Raw genomic sequence first — 23795 nt, forward strand, 5'->3', positions numbered from 1 at the left:
TTTTTCCTGCTTCCTTTCTGCTCTTCTGCGATGATGTGATGCTGTTCGCAGTGAGCAGAAACTTTGGCGGTAATTATGCTGCTCAGTATTTTGTACAGACTCGATAGGCACGTTATCGGTCTGTACTTTGATGGGTTCAATGTGTTGCTGTCTTTCGGGAGGAGGAAGGTGACGCCACGGGTGGCGAATTCAGGAAGGTTGTGTGGGTCACGTAGCACCTTGTTGAAGCACTCAGCTATCTTTGGATGTGCGACGGTCAGCTTCTTGTGCCAAAAGTTCTGGACACCATCGGGGCCCGGTGCTGCCCAGTTCCTCAGGTACCGCGAGGCTTCGCGGACATCGTTCTCTCCGACGATGATAGCTGGCATCTCTCCAATTTCACCACAACTCTCCTCCTCCCGTCTTAACCACATTTGCCCGTCGCGATGTTCTACTGGGGTCTCCCAAATACCAGCCCAGAAGTTCGTCACATCGCTAATATCTGGCAAACCTTCGCGGTAGTCGGGCTTCTCGTCGCTAATGTGGTCGTAGAACGCTTTTTCGTTATCTCTGAACATCCGATTTTGTTCCTGGCGCTTTGCAGAGTCAGAGTAACGTTTCAGCCGTTTAGTTAGGACGCTCAATTGCTGTACCAGTGTGTCGAGTTTTTCCGTCAGCTGGTGAGCTCCCAGCTGGCGAAGTTCAGTAGGCCGCACGATCACAGCAACTTGGCGACATAATTTCGCCGATCTGCTGCCTCTTTTGTACGCCATCAGTCTTCCAATTGCGGCGCGCTTGTTTAGGATCCGTTGCTCCAATCTCCTTCGCCATGGAGGCTCACGCCTTTCACGGAGATGTTGGAGCAGTCCGCCTCTTGGCCTAATACGGTATCCTAAACTTTTGGCGGTCGCCACAGCAGCACAGTAAACTTTCAGTTGCAGCTCCTCCATGTTCTCAGCATCAACCAAGTGCAGCGGAAGAACGTGCTCGTTCATGAGCTTTACTGCACTTGTCAGCCTGCGGGAATGCTGCAACTTCGGGATCCTGGGGCGCGACAAAGGGTCCGTGTCGCGGAACTGTGAGATCGCCTCGTCGTAATGGAAGACCAGATCGCGTAGTAGTTGTTGATCTGGCTGTGGATCTTCCGGCTCAGGGGGTTGTTGTACTGTGGCCTCCACTGGTGCTGATTCGCGTGCCCCACTCGCGAATGAATTGCTCAGCCGTACTGAACTTCGTCTCGACACATCGCTTGCTCTGCTTGTTCTGGAGCTTAGTTCTCTCTGCACCTGCTGCTTGATCTCGTCGACTTGCGTTTGGGAGAGCATTTTTTTTTTTTAATTGAGTTTTTTAATTCTTTCTTTTTAGTGTAGCACTGAAGATATTTTTTCAATCATGAAGAATCAGACAATTTCCCACCCATAGGACACATTTTTGTAGGAGAAGGTTCGAGAGCTATATCGATTTATGAAAAACGAAAAGGGTGAATTTCAAAAGATAATCTAGACTGTCTTTTTTTTTTAATTGAGCACTCACAAAGTTTGAATGAATTCTGAGAGAAAGCTGTCTATTCCGATACGAGTGATATTATTTTTTCCTTCATTCAGGCAAATATTACATCCGGGTCGACGGATTTCGGGTGAATACACCTCTGGTAAATTTAACCTTCACCTGTTTGTTTTATCAATGTTATTATAAATGATAAATGGAAAATACTATGAAATCCATTATTACATATAAACATACTATTACATATAAAACCAAAATATTGATATTAAAATATGAACAAATTCAACTGTCTCTAATCTATTTCAAATGCCAGTCGTCTGTCGCCGCCATCGCTCGTTTCACTCCCTCCGATGTGGTGCCTCGGAACCAACAACTTACCAATTACAGTACTGGCGGCTACTTCTTTCGCCACGTGGGCTGCCGCCGGACTGACGTGCAGGATATCGGACAGGGATAGTGAGGACGCGATCAGCTGACGCTTTTCCTCGAAATTGAGCAAATCCATTGAGTTGCTCCGTTGGGGTGTCACCGTGATTGTCACTGATTTCTGCATCGTCAGTACACTTTGGTTGTACTCGGGCGGCTGCTGCTTCATCAGATCTCTACCGTTGAGGGACATTTCGTCGTCGTTATGTCTCAGTCCCACTCACACGAAAAACATACACACGCGCACATGTAGAAAAATAAATATCTCCCACTCAGAGAGGAAGCAGTTGGAGGTGCTGGAGCACTAGTGAATGGTGTAGTATCTTTTCCGGTGGTGTTGTAATACCTCCTGCCTTTGTTGCTGCTGGCTTTGCAATTCAACGAGACATTTATCAATCGACCGACGGATAAGCACACTTCACTGCACCCTAATTGCATTTATGTAAATTTATTTCATTTTTTCCACTTTCTGATCTTTTATCTTCGCTCTCTCGTTTTTATTACTTTCTATACGTATTCCACACACACTGGATATAAATTTGTATGCTTATCAATAGAAAATTCAGTGTTCTAGGATGACGCTGCCGCTAGCATTCGATAGCTCTTCATACGCGATGCGAGATGCGAAAAAAATCGTAGGAAAACACATTCACGTATATAATATATTCTACTTTTTTCCAGCTAAACATCTATTCGTTGAAATATGAGCGTCGAAAAATACATAGATTTGGCACCAGAAAACTGTTTTTAAATACTATCACCACTAGCGAGAAATTGTGCTGAATTTGTTTAGAATATCGACGACCACTTCTACAAAATTCACGCCAGCGTAGTAAATCATTTATGCAATTTCACTCGGAGACAGCTTTCCGCGGAAATCAATTCAAATTTCCTGTTTTCTCTCTTTCCTCCAATGACCACCGATTTGAAGCAAAACAACAATTATTACATTGTAGACAAACACACAATCACATCATTTGACGGGGCGGGGGTACAACTATCCACTACCCCCTGCGAATTAATTATTGATTGGTCGGATTCCGGCGAAGAAAACTCATCCAACTCCCGAAATAACTCGTCACTTCGTTTCTGTCGTTCGCCGTGATAAACTCGATTCTTCCGTTGTTGCTTTCCACTTCACTTGCGTAACCGGTGCGGAGCAGGGAAGGTGGTGGGGGTTTGCTGCTACTGCTGAAATAAAAAACGAGAAAAGAAAGATGCGTAGCATTAGCAATAGATACTCGAAAATGTAATTACTCTGTTCGCAAACATACAATAGTTCAATTTGGGACTGTGCTCATGTTATGCTGCTTTCACACGACACGGCTTCGGTGGGTGATTTCATTATTTTTGCTCGGAATTCACACAACGCCAGGTGAAAAAAAATTGAAACAGGTGTTTTCACTCTCGGTGATTCTTCATTCAAACCGAAATTCCAATCATTCAATTATGGTAATCTTTCAATTTCTTATCTTTTACGTGATTTTCAACAATTCTCGCTCATTCGTATAGTTTTTGTTTGGTTTTGTTGTGTAATTTCTGCGTTAAATGATTTAATTACTAAGTTTGTCAGAATAATTGAAAGAAGAGATGATTATGATAATGCGATTTTTTAATGTCAAAAACATCGCTATGTGTCACATATAATTGTTCAAAAAAGTTGTGCGTTTTTGGTTTATGCAGTTTACGCTATTTTATCCTGTTTTATGATTGCGACCCTGTGTTTCTAAGTTTTGTGCATTTTCATAAATGTGTTTGTGATTGTTTCGAACTGGGAATCGCATTTTCAAACGTAAAATGTGATGCATTGGAAATCGAAAAAATGGAAATGCATCGAAAAAAGTTTAATGTAAGCATTTATTACGACTTTCAACAAGGATTAGGGAAATATAGCGCTTCGAACAACTTGCTTCCAGATTATACGATGGAGCTCTCACCTTTGCCATTGTGAAGTGCTGGTATAGTGAATTTTCAGAAAATGATGCTGTACAAACATCACGAATGCATAGAGATCATTATATGACATATGTACTGTGAGATTGAAATAACCGACATATATGAATACTGATTGATCATTTTTTGGCCGTGAAAAAAGTTTGTTCTCGTTAAATCCCCCATAACCTGACAAAATTTTAATAAGGAGATTTTGTGCTAGTGGTTCAAAACAATGATTGAAAAGACATTGCGAATTTGAATACATCAATACTACTGCGAAAACAATCGTAGCTATCCATCGTGCATGTCATTCAAATGTCAATGCAAAAAAGAAAAAGAAACCATCGTAGAATTAGTTGGGTTCGCTCTAGTAAACCTCAGTTTCAATTTTGTTACCATGTTGAACAGATGTACAATTTTTCTTGCTTCAAAATGCATTTTCAAAATATACAAAGAGCAAGCAAGCAGTGCAGAGCTGACACGCAAAAGCAAAAAAAAAAAAAATTTTTTTTAAATTGCTGGAAACATTCATTGTACAGCCATCTAGCAGAGGTTTTTTTCGATGCGAAATTGCTTCGGAGGATTAGTTGTGAATGAAAGATGTCGAACCACATTGCGATTCTAATCTCGAGACTCGATGAAAAAATATTTCTCGTCAGTGGAAAGTTTTGTGATTGAACCAGTAGACATACACACGATCTCAGTCCATTATGTTGTTCCATCACCACCATAATTCCGTATTTCTAATGAACAAAACGTTAAAACCGCATCGAAACCGGGGATATTGTAGTCTGGGTATTTGCAAAAATTTTGGAAAACAATCGTTTTTTTTATCTTTTTATCTGAAGTTCAGACATTTACGAATAGGCCTTTGGATAGATTTTTTGAAATTCTAATTATTTGCTATTGCAGTTCATTCACCTCTAGTCTTGAGAGAGGTTTTTTTTTGACAAATTAATGCTAATCTTTAATTATCAGTCTTGAGAAAGATCGCCGCTGTCGTCCGGTCGCTTGTTGGATGACTGGCTCACAGTTGACAGTATTTATTCTCTGCAAATTTGACCGACCGATTTCAGTGCGACTGGTTCATAGTGATATTCGCAGTTGCTTCTTATTGACGGTACGGGTAGGTAATCAGAGCAGACAACTGAGTGAAAAAAAAATTGTTGGAAGATGTGAGTTCTTTTAATTCATTTAATTCATCAATTTAATCCAATACAGACATAGGGTCTATAATGTATAGCATATCAAAGAATCTTTTAAAAAAATCCGATTCGATTGGTCTGAGAATCATGAAAATACGTTTATAGCAAACATAGTTGTTTATATTAACATTATTACATGAAAATGTGATTTGTTTACATATTTGGCGCCCTTATTGAAAGACGTAGTCCTACGTCGAAACAGCAATGGAAATGGAGAAGGAAAAAATTGTACGAATTTTAATCAAAACTTATAGGGGAAGGGAGGGTAAGCTCGCCACTGAGGATAAGACCGGCACCCCCTGAGTTTTACTAGAAAACTCTGACTAACTACGTTTTTGAATACTCTACATGTTCGTATTTCTTATTTTAGACGTTTTCAATCACATCGAACCCACCGTGATCCGTCAATTGTCAAAATATAAATCAAAACAAACGCGAGTGCCGATGATATGTAGCCAGATGTAATTTTCCGTCAGTGAAGCTTAAGTTTTTATTGTTGAACGCGGTTTCAAATTCTTTTCCGTTGCTCTACAGTTTGTCTCCTGGATTGTTAGCAATCACTGGGGTTCGAGTTGAGGTAAGTTAAAGCAATAAGTTAATAGAAATAGTCTTCTTGAAAAATGTGTGCTGTCGGGGTAAGTCCGTCCGTGGAGGATCCCGGCATTAAATGAACTTCATAATTGAACGAAAAATAATGGCAGTATGGTCTTAACGAAAATAATAAACCAATTACAACTAAACATAATTTAATTAGTTTTATTGCCATCATAATCACAAAAACCTGAAAAAAATTACCTACAGTCATGAACTCATTCTTCTCTGTGATTTCAAGTCGAATCCTAGTGTGATTAAAAGCGTCGTATGACGGATATTGATTCATGTAAGAAGAAAAACTGACCACCGGTAAGTGTTCAATGTGGTCCTAGATTCCATTAAACTTGTAATTGAATTGTGGTGTGGTTTGGTGATTTTTTCTCCATATTCCATGTTCATCGGAACTTGTTCCGACCATATCTCCGGAATCGGTTGAGCGATTCGAGCCATACTCAACAGCGACATTTAGAATTAGAATACCTTCTATTTGCCGACTGTCACATTTAAACTGGTTCATCTGTTGCCAAGTATATATATTGAGAAATTGAGATGACGGTCTTACCCCATAGGGTACCGGTGTTACCTCCATGGGGTGCCGGTTTCACCCGCACTGGTTGATGAGCTTCATTTTTATGGCAGTTTTTTTAAATTGACTATTACTTGAGAAAATTACCGTTTAAATGTACTGATATTCCTTATATCTCATGGCAAATAAACTATACAATGATTCTGTGGAGGAAACATATCAATATGTGCCCGCAGATCTCACAAAACAATACTTTTTCTTAAGCGTTCGGGCATACCCCCCATTCTCCTATATATTTTTTTTTGTTTCACTTTTAGGGATCATCATCCAGATCAAGGTCGGTCTGAAAAATCGGAAAATTACAGCACCTTTTTCTTCTTTGGACAGTTTTGACCAGTGTCTTAGAATATCAACAAAATTTCACGAGTAACGAATTTGATTTTATTTCAATGTAAATGACTTTTCTCAGCTTGAAACATACTGCCCTCATTATATTGATGACAATAACAAACGAGTTCATTTTGTTCATATCGCTGATGCATGAACAAATTTGCTATAATGAATGAATGTGGCATTGAGTGGGGTTCGTAATTTCACTGTTATTTATACTTTGAATATCGAAAGCAACAAATTGATATTAATCATATTCGAAACGATATTCGTTTTGGCATTGATTTTGAGTCAAAATTCAGAAATAAAAAAAAAATAGTTAGGCTGGACCATTCAGAGAACAAAAACACCAGAGTTCGATGAAACAAACTTTGCAAGAAATCGCGCATGATTTTGTTTGACGAGACGGTAACAACGGCATAAATAAAACCAACCGCACACAGCTGCCTCAGGTTAAAAGTAAACAATAGCTGATATTCATTTGGCTAAAATGAATTCAATTCTGGCATCTTGAATAATCAAGATGAAAATGACACTGGGTGGAAAAATAAACTTCTATACATATTGAAGAACAAAAGTTAATTTGCTCATATTCATTGGTTGTCTGGATCTGTCATTTTGATTTTCGTTTGGAATATATAGGTTTTCGATGCAACCTAGCTCGAAAATCTATATATTTGAGCTTAGCGAAGATGATTTTCAACACTGGTTTTGACACATGCTTAGATTATATCTGAAAAGATGCAGTCTGCGTTTTTTTCTTGGTGCAGATTCTGTACGGTTCAGATTACAGATTTATGTCATAAACAGACAAAAAAGACAGACTTTTTGAGTGTGAGCTACACCCTTTTTTTTGTTCAGTATTACTGCATGAAATTATTAACTTAGCCCTAGAAAATAATCACTAGAGAAATGCCCTCTCTTCTTTTTCTTTTCAAATAGTACTAACGTTCCTACGATAGCAACGCCGTCTCAACGTAATATTTTGATGGTACCGATTTTCGAAAGAAAACATATATGAAAAATATGTTTATACCGTCCAGTCCAGGCAACACCGACTGCGGCGCTTTTGAACCCGAGCGAGAGAATATAGAAGAGCTCATCATGGGTAGGATGAAGTCAATAGCGGGATAGCCGTTGTTGCGGTTGTCATCTACGACAGCGGCGTAGATTTCTTATGAGAGAGTTCATAATTGAAATTATTCAAAGATATTTAGCCTACGGCAACTATGCGGTCATTTCATGGACACTGTTTCTGTTCATTGCTATTGATAATTTGTTTACAAGTTCCACTTCACAAATATGAGACACATAAATTATTCGTCTAAAGCGGGACGCCGGCATAGTATAAATGAGAAGAGTGGCGTATAAGTGACGTCTGTGTCGCTTAAACCTATGTATAAACCCTAGCCCGGTGCAAATTGAAAACTATGAAATTGATCATCAGCCTTTGAAAAGGCTGTAGACGGTTCGCTAGCTGAAGCGAGACTGGAATAGAAATCACGAACGACATCTTTTGTACTCTCGCCCAGTACAATGTGCATTGAGTGTGACCAATCCACCCCTATCATTTCTGTTAAACGTATTCCTACGTCAAAACCAATGACAGCATCTAGTTTTGTAGTGGTCAACTTCAAATCTTTTCCACAATCTCGAATGTATTTTTTGACGGTTGCTCTCTAATTCTAATCCACTTGCCGTGAGAAACTGTTATACCTATGTTGGTACGGCGAAAGCTCCACTGGGAACGTTAGGACCATCCAGAGAGTTTAACTGTTTTTAATTTTTAACTTTTTTCAGCCCACAAAATTTACTGTTTATAAGAAAAAGTCTCTTCCTTGTTGTATTCGTGCATTGTACATATATCTGATGATTTCTTCTATCATGTTTATCAAAGTGTCAGAAAAAGGATTACTGCGTTCTCTTCTGTGATTTTGTGATTTTGCAAATTCTAATGTTAGCAGATATTTTTAAGTCTAAAGCAACTTGCAACTTGCAAACTTTCAAATTGATGCGATTTCCTACTCATCAAAGTCTTGGAAAAATACAAATTAAGTGTTCAGTGTTACGAATTGCACTGGATGAAAAAAACCAAAACTCGTAGATTGATCGATTAGCGCTTTTCGTTATTGTGCGTTTGGGACAGCTAAAATGATCCAAGTAGCACTAGATTCAGACGGCGCAGTTCCTCTAAGAAGTTTGAAGTTTGAAAGTTGTCAATTCAACCGAAACTGTTTTTTAATATAATTCATTCATTTTAAGTGCTTTGATCACAGAATAGAACCTCATTAATCACTCAAATTCAAAATAAATTCTAGTTTATTCGTATCAATTGCATGGTTATTTTAGAACTAGCAGGTTTAGCGTTGACATCCTCATAGGCAAAATTTTATGCACCTTAATATTGAACCATTGGGTAGGCGATCTGGCGTAGTGGTTAACATCCGTACCTCTCACGCTGAAGGTCACGAGATCAATTCCCACATTCTTCTTCGAAATGGAAGTAAAGCCGTGGTCTGAATGACGAACTAGCCATAAAGGCCGAAAAACAAAAATTTGAACAATTAACAATTAAGCTATAAAAATTGACTTTTAAATTTAAATGTAATATGAGTGAGGGTATATTGTGTTGTTTATTAAACAACTAGAAGTTCCATTTGGGGTAAATTCGTTCGATTGATGGAAGAGTACTTTATTTTGGAAATATCCCAATTACCTATTTCCCACATTCTGCAACTCCGGAGAGTGATAATAGCCTGCTCCTGAAAATGATTCGATTATTGATCGCATATATTTTAACGAACTACTTAAAAGAATTCTGCAGCATTGAAAGAATGACGACAGAGCTTTCGCTCTAAAGTGTCGTGTTATTTATGTTTCCATGAGGTTCAGAAAAATGACACAGATTCCGAAAATTAATCGCTCCCGAAGAGAAAGAGACATAAAATTTTGTATCTTCCATACAACCGATATTATGAACATAAAAAAAGAAATAAACGAACACAAAATTCTGGAAAGATAAACAAGAATGCCTATTTTTTTCGTTATGAATATTTTACAGCGTCATCCTTCGAATGAATACACTCGTAACCAAACGGCGTGGTTGTTGTATCACGACAGTGAAAATTTGTGCCCCAGAGAAGGACGTAAAATTTTGCGAGGACAACACTTAACCCTGACCCATCAAGGCTTATCAAATAACAATTACCAACCTAATTGATCGTAATATTATTTTGCCAATTGAAATTTGCGCAAATCACAATATTTCCACGCGCGCGGGAGTGCCACCTCTTTTTGTGGAACAACACAATAAACAACTTGTAAGTGGCTCCAGTCCGAGCAGTAAAAAGGGGCACAACAACTGCTTCCAATCTGCAACCACCGCCAGGATTCGTTCTACTCGCATAATGAGTTGCTGCTTTCTCATGTTTTCACTTTCCACCAAGTGAAGCATTATGGTACAATGGAGCATAAAAACACTGCCACCAACTTTTGTTTTTCTTTACAACAGAAGTTGGCAGTGTGTTTTTCTCCGGTTCTTTTTACGAGCGTTTACGAAAAGCTTAACCATTGCTAAAGAATGGTGCGGTGCGGTACGGAGTTGATCTACACAAGAACCATTCTAATTTGTGTCTTTGAAATTGTGAATTCGAAATAAAATTGTCACCGAGTCATGAGGACTCGAGATGGATTTTTAACTATAATTGAATCATAAAACAAATTATTATCATGCCTTGCTATATATTATGAATATATTATGTACCGGACGAACGACGACGATGTTTCAATGATTCATAACAGAAGAGTATACCGTAAGGGGAAGCATAAGCGCTAAGCAAATAAAGAAACGAACACTTCCGTAGGTGTATTACATACTTCTCCACCTGTTTCACGACAAAGTTTTATACCTGCTAAACATAACTTCGCCATGTAAGCTATGAGGAGAAAATCAGAAAATTGGTATGATACAACACGAAAATAGAAACGAGTACGGAAACTGTACCCGTACCGAAATGCTACCAACGGAAGATGTTAATTCAAATTAAACTACCTTTTAATTTAACTACCACCTGTAGGTCAACACCGATCACTTTTGATGATGGCAGAATCATTTGCCTTTTGCTGACATCCCATCGCGGCTTTGTTTTAAATAGAAACAACCGTGATATAATTTTCTAGAAAAACATGTTTCGTAACTTGTAGAGTAATGCATAAAGCATCATATAAAGTTGTTATTGAGCATAAAGTTATCACAACATAAAATAAATATGGTTCCCTCGTTACGCTCCTTCTTGTTGAATATTATGATTAACAGGCTTTCTCCGTATGTTGCCGTGGTCATTGGCCATAATAAAGTATCTCATGCATAGAAGGTACAAGCCGAAAACAAGCACGTGTTTTTATAATACAGCATTTCCATGCCAAACCGATATAGTGGTTCTCAGATTTTCGTGAAAAGTGGTAGTTTTGATCTTTCTCGCAAAACATTAGACCCATATTTTTTAATTTTTTCATAAGGATGACCATTTCTATTCTACGGTTGTCCGAAAAATCAGCTTTTTCCACTTTTTTCCAAAAATGCTTTTTTTCAAAAATTCATAACTTTTGAACTACTAGACTGATTCAGATGATCGACATGTCAAATTAAAGAAAATCACCTTTTTTGAAAAAATACTACACCTGTAGAAAATTCGAATTCTGTTCTCCTTGTTATTGATTGTATTCGTTTTTTATTGTTTCATAGTTTCGGGACCAAGGGCGCTATATTTTTAACATTTTTTTTCTGAAAAGCTGAGGATTTTCCACATAACATATGACGTAACCAGAGAGGCCTTTTTATTCGTTTTTGAATTATGATTTTAACCGCTAACCGATGGTCCAAAAAAATCATTTTTTCCAAAAATGAAAAAAATTGTCCATTAATTTATTACTTTTAAACTACTGGACCGATTCAGATGATCAATATATCAAATTAAAGCCAATTAGCTAACCTTTTGTGAAAAAATGACACATTTGCCAATTAATTGAACTCTAGTCGCATACATCCATTCTAGTCGCAAAGAAATGTTGAACGAAGACTGACAATATGTTAACTTTAAACATCATAACTTAAAAACGAAAAATAACACATCTCTGATTTTTGGATATGTTATGTAGCTCAGCTTTCAAGAAAAAATAAAAAAAATATGACATCCTTGGTCCCAAAACCATATAAACTATAAAGAAACTAATATAATAAATAAATACGAAATCAAAATTCATTTTTTTCGCAAGTCTAATATTTTTAGAAAAAAAAATCTAATTGCCTTTAATTTTATGTATCGATCATTTGATTCGGTCCAGTAGATCGAAAGTTATGAATTTTTGTGCTGGGGAAAAAGGAAAAAAATGATTTTTCGAACCATCGGTTAACTTTGAAAAATCATAACTCAAAAGCGAAAAAAAACCCCTCTGGTTTCGACATATGTTATGTGAAAAATCCTCAGCTTTCCAGAAAAAGTATAAAAAAATATAGCGCCTTTGGTCCCGAGACTTTGAAAACAATAAAAAACGAACACAATCAATGATAACGAGAGCAGAATTCGAATTTTCTATATAGGTACAGTTTCTTTTCATAAAAGACCAGATTATTGGTTTTAATTTGATATGTCGATCATCTGAATCGGCCTAGTAGTTCAAAAGTTATGATTTTTTGAAAAAAGTAATCATTGGAAAAAAAAAAAAGGAAAAAGTTGATTTTTCGGACAACCCTAAAATGGAAATGGTCATCCCAATGAAAAAAATACAAAAATACGGGTCATATGTTTTGCGATAAAGAACAAAACTACCAATTTTCACGAAAATCTGAGAACCACTATATCGGTTTGGCATAGAATGGCTGAATATTAACATTCTGGTAAAAAAATACTCAATAGAATTTATCAATTTGAATTGCAGTCATTATGCGCCTTCATATTAAAACGTTACACTACAAGAACTAATCAGTCAAGTGCACTTGCTGAAATGATTTGTAGCCATCATACTGACTCCAATCCTGTTGAACTGTTTCACCTCTAGATCTCTGATCATATTGGTCAGAAAATAAACCAAAAATTTGATTATAACTTTGCGGTCATATCGGCTTAAAATGACTCATGTGTTGTATTGGCAACACTGTTAGAGACACTCAACTTTGCAGCTGCCTAGGACAGTTATTTTTTCAATGTTTTCATCGAATACAATGGTGTTACAAATATCACCAGGAAGATTACCTGATTTTTTTGGGAAAACAAATCGTGGATTCTCGATGAGGTCGATGTGTCTTATACATAATGCGTTGCTTATTCGTCAGTTTCGTGCAACGGACAGTACGAATAAACCAATCGATTTGAATACTCGTTCGAAATAAAAATACATCGCTTGCTCTACGAACACTGAGGAGGATATTGCAATTTATGCTGCGCCCGTTCGCAAGTTATTGCAAGTATCGAAGCTGTCATTTATGATATCTATTCCAGTATTGCTCTAGCCAGTGAGTAGTCTACAGCTACAGGTTGAGAGGTAATTTCTTTCTTTTTTTCCTTTCTTTTTTTTGTAGGAGTTTTTGGTGCCGGGGAGGATTTTTGTGATAGTTCGAGGCCCCTCCTCCTCTCTAACTCGGGAACTAATCAAGCAAACAGAGCCAAACTTCACACGTGGAAATATTAAGGGTTTCTCACACAAACAAAACACACACTTTTACGTAACTCTAGGAAAGGAAAAGGAGAACTTTGTTGAAACGGAAAGACATTAGCTAAGTTGTGACAGCAGGAAGAAGGGATGAAGCAGAAAGAAAAACTTGAAGAACTGGAAAAGGCCAAAAAATCAAATCCACGAATTATGAAAGCGAAATTGGTACAAAAGTATAATGACAAAATAGATGAAACTATGTAACAAAAATGAAGAATCAAGATTCAAGCTCTGTGAATAACCTTGTGTTATGTTATTACTTTGAACAACAAATAGCTTGAATTCAAATATATAATTATCATTTAAGCAATATACGGAAGGGGTGAATGCTCGCAAATATCACAAAAGAGGTTATTGATAATTATTTCAAGTTTATTTTAAAAAAAACAAGTGGTAAAGGTTCTATTACAAATTTACAAGCCATCAATGATTGTAGACAATTTTTCAAGACATTCGTCTGTGCATGGAAAGTTGCAGTACACTTTTAGAACACTTTTAGATAGGCCAACTCGTTGTTATTTTCGCACGTTTGACCATTTTATTGCATTAGTAATTGTACAGACATATAAATTGACCTTAAAACCACAAGAAACCGTTATGCTAACAGAGTGTCCGAAATTCGAATTCAATCCGTCCGAAACTTCTTTTTGTTTATAAATAGTGTCCGAAATTTGATTTTTATTCGCTTCAATTGAAAAGCATTTTTATACGATAATTTTTTGAAGTTTTCAATCAAATAGTTATCATAGTAGAAAGCTTAAAAACATTGTTCACGCAACTGCAACGAAGGCGGCCGAAAAAAATCGTGTAGTTTATGGACCCGATACTGTAACGATTAGCACAGTACAGCGTTGGTTTGATCGATTTCGTTCTGGTGTAGTGGCTGTCGAAGATACACCACCCAGTACTGGTAGACCAATCGTCTTGGAAACCGATAAAATCGTTGAAATCATCCAAGTAGACCGGCATGTGAGCACTCGCTCGACTGGTCAGATACTGGGTATAGACCATAAAACCATTTGGAACCATTTGCAGAACATTGTATTCCCAAAAGAGCTGGATCTATGGGTTCCACGCGAGTTGACGCAAAAAAATTTTTTAGACCGAATCAACACCTGCGATGCACTGCTGAAACGGAACGAACTCGACCCATTTTTGAAGAAGATGGTGACTGGTGATGAAAAGTGGATCACGTACGACAACCTAAAGCGAAAAAAGTCGTGGTCGAAGCGCGGTGAGCTGGCCCAAACCATCGCCAAGCCCGGATTGACGGCCAGGAAGGTTTTGCTGTGTGTTTGGTGGGATTGGAAGGGAATCATCCACTATGAGCTGCTCAACTATGGCCAGACCCTCAACTCGGTTCTCTACTGTGAGCAGCTTGACCGTTTTAAAGCAGGCGATTGACCAGAAGCGGCCAGAAATGATCAATAGGAATGGTATTCTTTTCCACCAGGATAACGCTCGGCCTCACACATCTTTGATGACCGGCCAGAAGCTACGGGAGCTCGGATGGGATGTCTTATTGCACCCACCGTATAGTCCAGACCTGGCTCCAAGTGATTATCATCTCTCCCGGTCCATGCAAAACGCTCTTGGTGATACTAAGTTGACCTCAAAAGAGGCTTGCAAAAACTGGCTGTCTGATTTATTTTTTTGCAAATAAGAAGGGGGGGATAATGAAGTTGCCTTCTAAATGGCAACAAGTTTGCCAACAAAACGGCGCATATTTGACTTAAATTGGATAATTTTAAGTATGTTAAATAAAGCGTCAAATTTCGATCAGAAATACGACATTTCTTTTTCCCCAACCCTATATTATACTCGAAGGAGAATAAAGTTATGTCGTTCCAATCTCCTAATCAAAAGCACTGATTCCCAAGGTCCGAAAGGTGATCGCGGTAACAAGTATATTGAACTATTTTATTCAAAATATCAACCAAATAATACCTGTGCATAAAGTTTAGATCTGTTTTCTGTGATAACAAGAAATCCATTGTGAGCGGGACGAAACTAACAGGATCAGCTAGTTACTTAAATATAACTAAAAAAATGGAATCCAAAAACTGTTGATCTAAAATAGCAAACTATCGACTAGAGAAATAGCTAAAACCTTCAATATGTCATCCGGATTTATTCAGAATATTTCGCCTACTCAGGCGTGTCACTGTGAGTTTGATGTCGAGTGAACGAAATCTCATGCGAAAATTGCATCGTGCTGAGATATCAAAAATGGAAGCTTTCTTGGGTTGACCGATTCAATAATTACAGTTTGGATTAAATCGAAAGAGGTAAAAACACTCTAGTCCAACATTAATCTACCAGAACTGAAGGGAAACCATTCCACCTATATTCGTTATACGCCTTGACATTTGATGACTTGCGATGCGATTCTTAATACTCCCACAGTCTAGTCGGGTATAACAGAACTCTAGCAGCAACAAAAAAAATATGCATTGGAACATCTCGCAAGAAGCAAAAACTTCAAACATTACTCAACGAACATAAAGGATGATGATACCCATATTGCCAGAGGGTCTCACGAGCGGGCAATTGTTGCTGCTTGCTATACACCACCTCCTTCCCTCCTCATACGATTGTCTATTTCTGCACGCAACTGTCAGTGCCACACAGTGCTCAATAAGCGCGGCAACTAGCGTCTTCGAGAGCGGTTTTAAATACTATTCACGTCCGCGGTTAGCATTTCGCAGCAAGTAACCTCTCTCGCTGGAATGAAGATTGCAATTGTTGAAGACTGCATGCGACGATGCACAGAATAAAATCTTAAGTTGACCATTTAAAATCAATGATTTCAAGGTGCGATAAAAGGTTATGGCCTAAACAAAATCAGGCATTCAATTGTTGAAAACTATGTACGAACCAAACGGAACGAGGTGACGTGTCGAGGTGACAACCATAACAAGTTCTGCATGGTAGAAAAAGAACATGCAAAACGAGACTAGCCTAAGTGGTTTGAAATGGCAAAATACTACACAAGTAGACGAATACAGAGGATTATTTTTTTTTTTTCAAAACAATAATCGCATTGGCACATTTTGGATTCCGGTCGCCTGTACGCATGGTACGCTGTACCGTATATCTCGTAATAAATATTTTACCATCGTAAACAGTAGTAGAATTGCAGCACTCGTTGCTGGAGGCGTTTCGCCAGAAGGTTATCGTGTATTGTATGGCAATCAGCGGATTGCAACTTTCATTTTAGTTAAATAAATTTATTCTGAATAATAGTGCTATGAACCAAAAAAGTGGTTGAGATTCATTCAAACATATTAATAGATGCTATAGAACCTAATCCCAACAAATTGTCACGTAAATACGAGTCTCAATTTAAATAGCCTTGCCTCACCGGCGAGCCACTTATGGTTCGTTTTCCCTCTCAATTGAAACCGACCCCATCATGATGAACGAATTCATTTATCGTTCAAATAAATATACCGTTTTTTTTTTGTATTTCCCACACCGATTCACCGTATTCGCATTTTTCTCCCCATTACACAAACGGCCACCAAACTAATTTTAGCGAGAAAGCGAGGAAAAAAAATCCCAAGCAATTTGTACAGCTGTTGCAGCCGCGAATTCGTGACAGCTTTTTCACGACCGCGCGGCGCACCGACCGGGAATCATCGAAATTAATTTTAATGTTTTCAGACGTTGTTTTGCATTCCCCTCTGCGATCTGTTCTATTCCGCGCCTCCGCAATCCCCGTCCATTTAAAAATTATGTGTTTATTTTTACTTCTCGGTACAATTGCATGAAAGTGAAATGTTACGCTTTGACCGATACCATGTAACATGGCGAGCCACAAGGACAACAGCCATGGCCAATGTTACTCTTGCTGATGCTGGCCAGTCTAATCACGAACGCTAGCAGTTGTCCTTAGCCGTTTGGTTGTTTCTGTAGCCAATAAGCGGCGAACTTTGTTCCTGGTTTCGCTCTTGTTTCAATCTTTGCTATACTTTTCATATATATTCATTGTCTAGTCAATTTGATTTCGATGGTGCACAGACCAACAAAAAAAAACTGAGAAAACCCCAACAAGACAGACTAGCATCGAGGGAATATTAGGAACATTTGAAATCATAGATAAAATTGGATTTTAAGAAATCAAGAAAGTATCAAGAATTATGATCTCTTGAAAATCCTCACTGATGTATTTATCTTTCCTGTGGAGTATTCTTTAAAAACAGATGAATATTCGATAGCATTTTAAATTTTTCTATTCTCGCATTAGCAAAATACAATTATATTAAATATTTTTGAAAACCCTAACAAAGTGATTACTTAAATGGTAGCCCATAGATATCTGATATTTTTTTCATTTCATCGAAACATGCAGCACATTTTCACATGTCTACATGTTCATGGAACTGTCAAGATTTATAAAAAACGTGTAACATGTATTGCCTGTAAGATGGACCTTGTGACTTCCAATGTAGCATACTTTGAATAATGCAACAGTCTGTTTAAAATAAACGAATAAACAGAATTTCGAAATGATTAAACAGTTGAAAAACTCTTACAAAGAATATCAGGTTATCTAGACCAAAAAAGACCGATCCTCAAATATTTTATAAAAACTTTGTGCATAAATAGAATGAAATTATCCATTATAATATAATAATTTTTAATTGAGAATTTTTTTCATATGCATTTTTTCAAGTATATTAGTTTTAAAATCTAAATCTAATTTTTTTTCATTCATATTTCTGATGTTTAGACTTTCTAGAAGATGTCCAAGAAAGGACTTTTCGAATAACTGGCGAAATTGGCTTACACGATATCTCAAGTTCTAATGAAGCGATTTACTCCAAATTTTATGTGAATGAATCTCTCTATCTGTCTATCGCATAAACCAATGAAAAACAACTTTTTTTTTAATTGTACTGTTTTGAAAAAAATGAAATTATCAAAAACAAATGCACAAAAAAACAATTTATTTTTTCGAACGGCCATCATTGTGTCAAAAAGATTTTTTTACTTGTTCTTGGTTCATTCGATAGCGGCATCTTAACTGATTCAGAATATGTTGGATTTATTATTCAGGATAATCAGAATGGCTGAAATCGTGTACGCCATGGCACAAATTTTTTTGAAGCCCCTCACTTCAACAGCTACTATTCTATTCTATATCAAAACTAGTCTAATTATGAATAATGTATGGTCAAAAACCATGCTTTGTTGAATTTGTTCAGAGCTCGTAAAAACGTCCGAAATTTGCGCCTCTACACTAGAATACCCCCTTAAAGCCTTCTCTTCAAAAAATGAAGGTAGACACAAAAAAAATCAAATACACTCAAGGCAAACTCCGTCATTCCCTCCACCAAATTGTTTTATCATCAACTAAAAATACGGAATCAACATACTGTCAATTTTAATCAATATTGCAAAACAAAAATTTGAAAAACGTGAATGGAACGAAAATATAAAATATTGATATATGATTGGAAGTATTACTACGTACCTGTACTTATAACAATAAAGAAAATTATGTTTTGAAACAAACCATTCAACAATTGGAAAATGAGAAGCCTAGATGAAAATTCTTCGTTTTGATTGGTGCATTCTTCATAACAAATCTGTGCTTCTCCGGTTGTCATCAAAACAAGCAAATAACGTAGCGGCGAGGCACCGCACAACAGTATGAAAGTTGCTTTTTGTGATTTCTATTCCAGTTTCGCTTAGTCCACAACTCCTAGTTTTAGAGCTAATTTGAATTTTTTACAAATTAGCTTTTGTTATCGAAGAATTTTAGACCCGTATTCTCTATTCGCCATTAGGAGGCACCTTTCTGAATTAGGGTGGTCTGATTAATAGCTACTTGCTTAAAACACTCATTTTTGAAAATAAATAACTTTTGGACGGAGACTTCACCGATTTTCGATCTCTTAACAAAAAAATAATGAAGACATTAAGGTGAACTTTTTTGAATTCTAAATTACTCTCCAAATGTCTACTTATAGGCGATTTTTCAAATTCTATTTATATTAGTTTCTTTAGGTGCCGAAACCAATTGTTCATATTATGTTTATATAACCAAATGGTAATCTAACTTTTGGTAAGTTAATAAAAATATTTGCTTATCAGCTAAGGTTTTTTGATCTAAGGTGACAAAAAATACCATAAATGACCATGAATAATAAATGTTTTTAGTGTTTTCGTCTCGAATTCGACATTTAAACATAAGACTTCGAAATTATTGTCGACCGATGAAAGAACGCTTACACCGAGTAAGGTGCGCGCACGATTATTTTAGAAAGCATCGAAATTTTTAAAATAGCTTTGTTTTTAAGCTTTGAAAAGGACCGATGGGTTAGCATGGTTTGTAGAAGCTGCGACCTATCTTCTTCTATATTAATAAAAATGGAATTCTGTCTGTCTGATTGTTATGAACTCGGAAACTACTAAACCGATCGACATGAAAATTGGTATGTAAGGGTTTTTGGGGTCGAGGAAGGTTCTTATGATAGTTAGCCCCTTCCCCCTCTCTAAGGGGCATAAGCCATACAAATGAAACACAAATTTCTGCATAACTCGAGAACTAATCAAGCCAAATTTGGGATGTGCGGGTTTTTGGGCACGAGAAATGTTTCTATGATGGTATGACACCCCTTCCTCCTATGGAAAGGAGAGAAGGTTCCATAAAAATAATGCACATAATAAACTCTGAACGAAAATGGGAAAACTCGTAAAAAATCAATTCGCATGTGTTCTACAATTACATATTGAGAAGCGTTATTAGTCCATTTGATGTTTGCTGTAATTTATCTTCGTTCGAATGTGAAAATGAATTTTAATGTGATAAAATGCACTCCTATATCTTCTTCTATCTATATAAATAAAAATGAATCGCCGAATGTGTTAATAAAAGCAAAACTCGAGGAAGGAATTGTCCGATTTAGGGCTGTCTTCATTATATCATATTTTCAGTATCAAACATTTATTCCATGTAACGGAGAAACATGTTATTTGCAAGTGGATGAAAAGTCTTGCACGAGAATTGTGTCTGAAAATAATCTGATATTATAATGTCGAGTTTTGGTAGCAGTACTGAAATTTTTATAGTAAAAAATAATTTTAAAGGGAAGATTAGAAGATCAATCAATGAACAGTTCTGCGATTGGACCCATAAGCGTGCGCTTAGTAAGAAAACGTGGATGTGATAACGAAAAAAATTTTGGGCGGGACGAAATTTGCCGGGTCAGCTAGTTTCATATATTTCTTCTGCTCACCAGTGCAAACTCTGTACTGTGCTTGCTTCGTGCATATTCTGAGAATTTATCCTGAAGCAAAAAAAAATATGCACGTCCGTTTTTCACGATAGCAAAATAGTAACTGAGGTTGGCCAGGGCAAGCACAACATTTATAGTGCTTTTGCTGCCAACGCCATGCATCAACCGCTGATCAATGTCGACAGAGTGAATTTTTCAAGCACTACATCCTTCAAACAGGCTGTCTTCCGCATTCGCATTCTATCACTTAGAATTTTATTTCAGAATGCATCGAAATTTTCAAAGTAACTAAGTTCTGGTGGCCCCTAAAAATACCGATGAATTAGCGTGATTTTGTAGAAGCTACGTTCTCTTCTGCGCATCAGGGCAAGCACTGCACTTTTCTCGTTTCGTGCATATTCTGAAAATTCATTCTAAGCCCAAAAATTTTTGCACATGCGTTCAACACGACAGCAAAATAGTGACTGAAGCTATTCAGCCATTCCGTGTCAAACCGATATAGTGGTTCTCAGATTTTCGTGAAAAGTGGTAGATTTGTCCTTTATCGCAAAATATTAGGCCCGTTTTTCTTTATTTTTTTATTAGGGTATTATCCATTTTAGGATGGTTCGAAAAATCATTTTTTTCTCATTTTTCCCCAAAATGACTTTTTTCGAAAATTCATAACTTTTGAACTACTGGACCGATTCAGATGATCGATATATCAAATTGTAAATATCCTGTAAATAGTCTTTTTTGGAAAAGTATTATGCTTTGCCAAAAATTTGGATTTTGTTTTCGTAATTGTTGATTGTATTTGTTTTTTGTTGTTTTCATGGTTTTGGACTAGAGGGCGCTGTATTTCTCTATATTTTTCCTCGAAAGCTGAGGTTTTTTTACATAACACATCTAAACATCATGTGATTTTTTTCGTTTCTAAGTTATGATGACTATTTGCTGCCTACCGGTTGACAACACGCATCAATATTTATAGATTTTTGTGATTTTAATAATTTCCTTTCAAAGGAGTTTCTGAGCAATTCAAACAACTTTTTGAGTTAATAAGTAACAAACAGCATTCGTATTGCTTTTACCTTCCGAATGAAGTGATTATCAATCACTTCGTTCTACCGACAAAAAAATTTTAGTGCTCGAAACCTAGCACCACAAGTTTACATTTTTCGTTTTCAAATTTTTTGAGTTACATCCCAGTACAAAAATGAATGACGTAGTACTAAGTCAGAACAGATTTCAAGTGCAATTTAATATTTGAAAAAGTTCTTTAAATACATTCAAAATTTAGGTTCAGATTCCACGATTTTTATAAATGTATATATCCGGGGGATCTTAAATAACGGGTTTCATATCTAAATCAGGACGGCGACAGAATGCCTATACCAAAACCAGTTTGTTTTGTCTTCTCATATAAATCTCATAATCGTTTGGTAACTCACTAAACTTGACTAAATGTATATCAGACATTTAAAAAAAAAGGTTCAAAATATTTAACTAAGTAATATACATTTTTTCACTTCTTGCTGGAGGAATAGAATTATTCAGCAAATCGTTATGGCATGAATAGTGTAGTGTTGCAAAATTGTCTAACAACAGCCCCGCTTCAATTATATATAATTTAGCATAGAGTTCATAATGAAAGCTCAGCGAACTTGTGAGTAGAACCAGTTGAAGGAGAAAAAAATTTAAAAAAAAACACAAAAATTGAGGTTAACCAGATTAATTGGCGATTACTCAAGTAAGAAATTAAATTCAATCTATCGTAAGTAATGAATGTAGAAAAAATAATTTGAAAAAGTTATTCTCATGAGAAACCCAGGGATGTTATCGCTATATATACACAGCAACTAAAATGGTATAATGATAAATTATTTTTTTCCTATAGTAAGACACTACATGAAGGAACTTCGTATTCTCAACGTTGCGCCAATCTCCAAAGCTGGGCTGGCTGACGCTCTTCTTCATCCATTATCGTTTCTTTTCCAAAATGAATATCAAGAGTAGATAGAATAAAAATCCTACAGTTATGATTAAAGTATTAAATGTGGTACTTCCCCTATATTTATTCCCATTTAAAACAACGCCGAATTTACCCCCGAAAAGCCCTTTCCGACAGAGACAGTGAAAGAAACTGTGAGAAGGACTCCTTTTTACCCGACAAAAACTACAAAAAAAAAGAACATTTCACTCATCCCAAATGTTGATTCCATTCCATTCCATCTTTGTGAAAGCATTTTCTGCCATCTACCACTTCCTTTTTTCTCGAAGCGTAAATAATGTGCCCTTCGAAGACAGGTGCCCAAAACAAGAACACACATCTGCTAATGTAACCAAACCCATCCACGGCTCTTTCTTTTATCGCAGCATACAGCCGCATCATCGAAAGCAGAAACCACCACCCTCAAGATGTTTGTCACCATTCATCCGAACATGGCGAACACGATAGAGCACAAGACCAGCAGATATACGTATGCGAAGTTGTACCCGTTCAATTATTCGTTATTACAAAAGTTAGCGGTGCAAGTGGTAAAAGTCAAGAAGCAAAGCAAGAAACGACATATTTTCGTACACACATGTGTGTGTGTGCGTGTGTATACCTCTACCGTGTCGCATCAGAATGTTTAATCCTGGATTTGCTTAGTACGTGAAAAAGAGCGAAGCATGACAAATTTCACAACAGTGAACAGGTAGAGGAAAGAGAGCGAGATTTGATTTTACATTTCTTCCCTGTTTTCCAAATGGGTAAGCTTGCTCTGCAGGATTCGACTTTATACAGGTGTATTTCAGCGTAAGCCGGCTCCTCTTTTCAGGAATGAAGTTTGTTACATCTCTCGTTTCGGAATAAATTATCTAGCTCCCTTATCCTGATTTATTCATTTCTGCTTCGATGTGCAAACATTTCGCTCAGAATAATGTATGTTACGACTGGCGATTTACCCAGTCAATCTTAGTATTTGGGTGCCTTCACAAACAGAAATTCAGGTAGGTAATCTCGAGCAGTTCCGAATAAAAAAAAGATCAGTTGAAGGAACTTTTCAAAAACAGATTAATCTAACCAATTGTTAACAGCGTTCACAGCGTTGGATATTAGTGATGCAAAAAATGAAGATTAGTTTCTATTTCTAAGTGAATTAAGCTGATATCTACATTAACGCAACCACCAAGATATGGAGATCCAGACTTTTTTCCATCTACGCACTCGTAACAACAATATCGTACTATTTGTGCTAGCGATGGGCAAAACGGTTCATTTCAGTGAGCGGCTCAGAGCCTTGTGCTCACTGA

The 23795-nt window shown here is 36.9% G+C and overlaps 1 protein-coding gene across 2 annotated transcripts in view; it reads right to left on the minus strand.

Annotated features, from left to right (window-relative positions):
• Positions 1–23795, minus strand: part of LOC129768173 (phosphatase and actin regulator 4-like) — a 424364-nt gene that overhangs the window by 311588 nt on the left and 88981 nt on the right. The window contains exon 2 of one of the 2 annotated variants that reach the window (XM_055769640.1): positions 1864–3102. In XM_055769640.1, coding sequence (XP_055625615.1) covers positions 1864–2104 — 241 coding nt within the window. In that variant the 5' untranslated portion in view covers positions 2105–3102. The remainder of the gene's footprint in view (positions 1–1863; positions 3103–23795) is intronic. The other variant, XM_055769641.1, reaches the window with a different exon arrangement.

The sequence above is a fragment of the Toxorhynchites rutilus genome, chromosome 2 (assembly GCF_029784135.1).
Source record: "Toxorhynchites rutilus septentrionalis strain SRP chromosome 2, ASM2978413v1, whole genome shotgun sequence".
Taxonomy (NCBI): domain Eukaryota; kingdom Metazoa; phylum Arthropoda; class Insecta; order Diptera; family Culicidae; genus Toxorhynchites; species Toxorhynchites rutilus.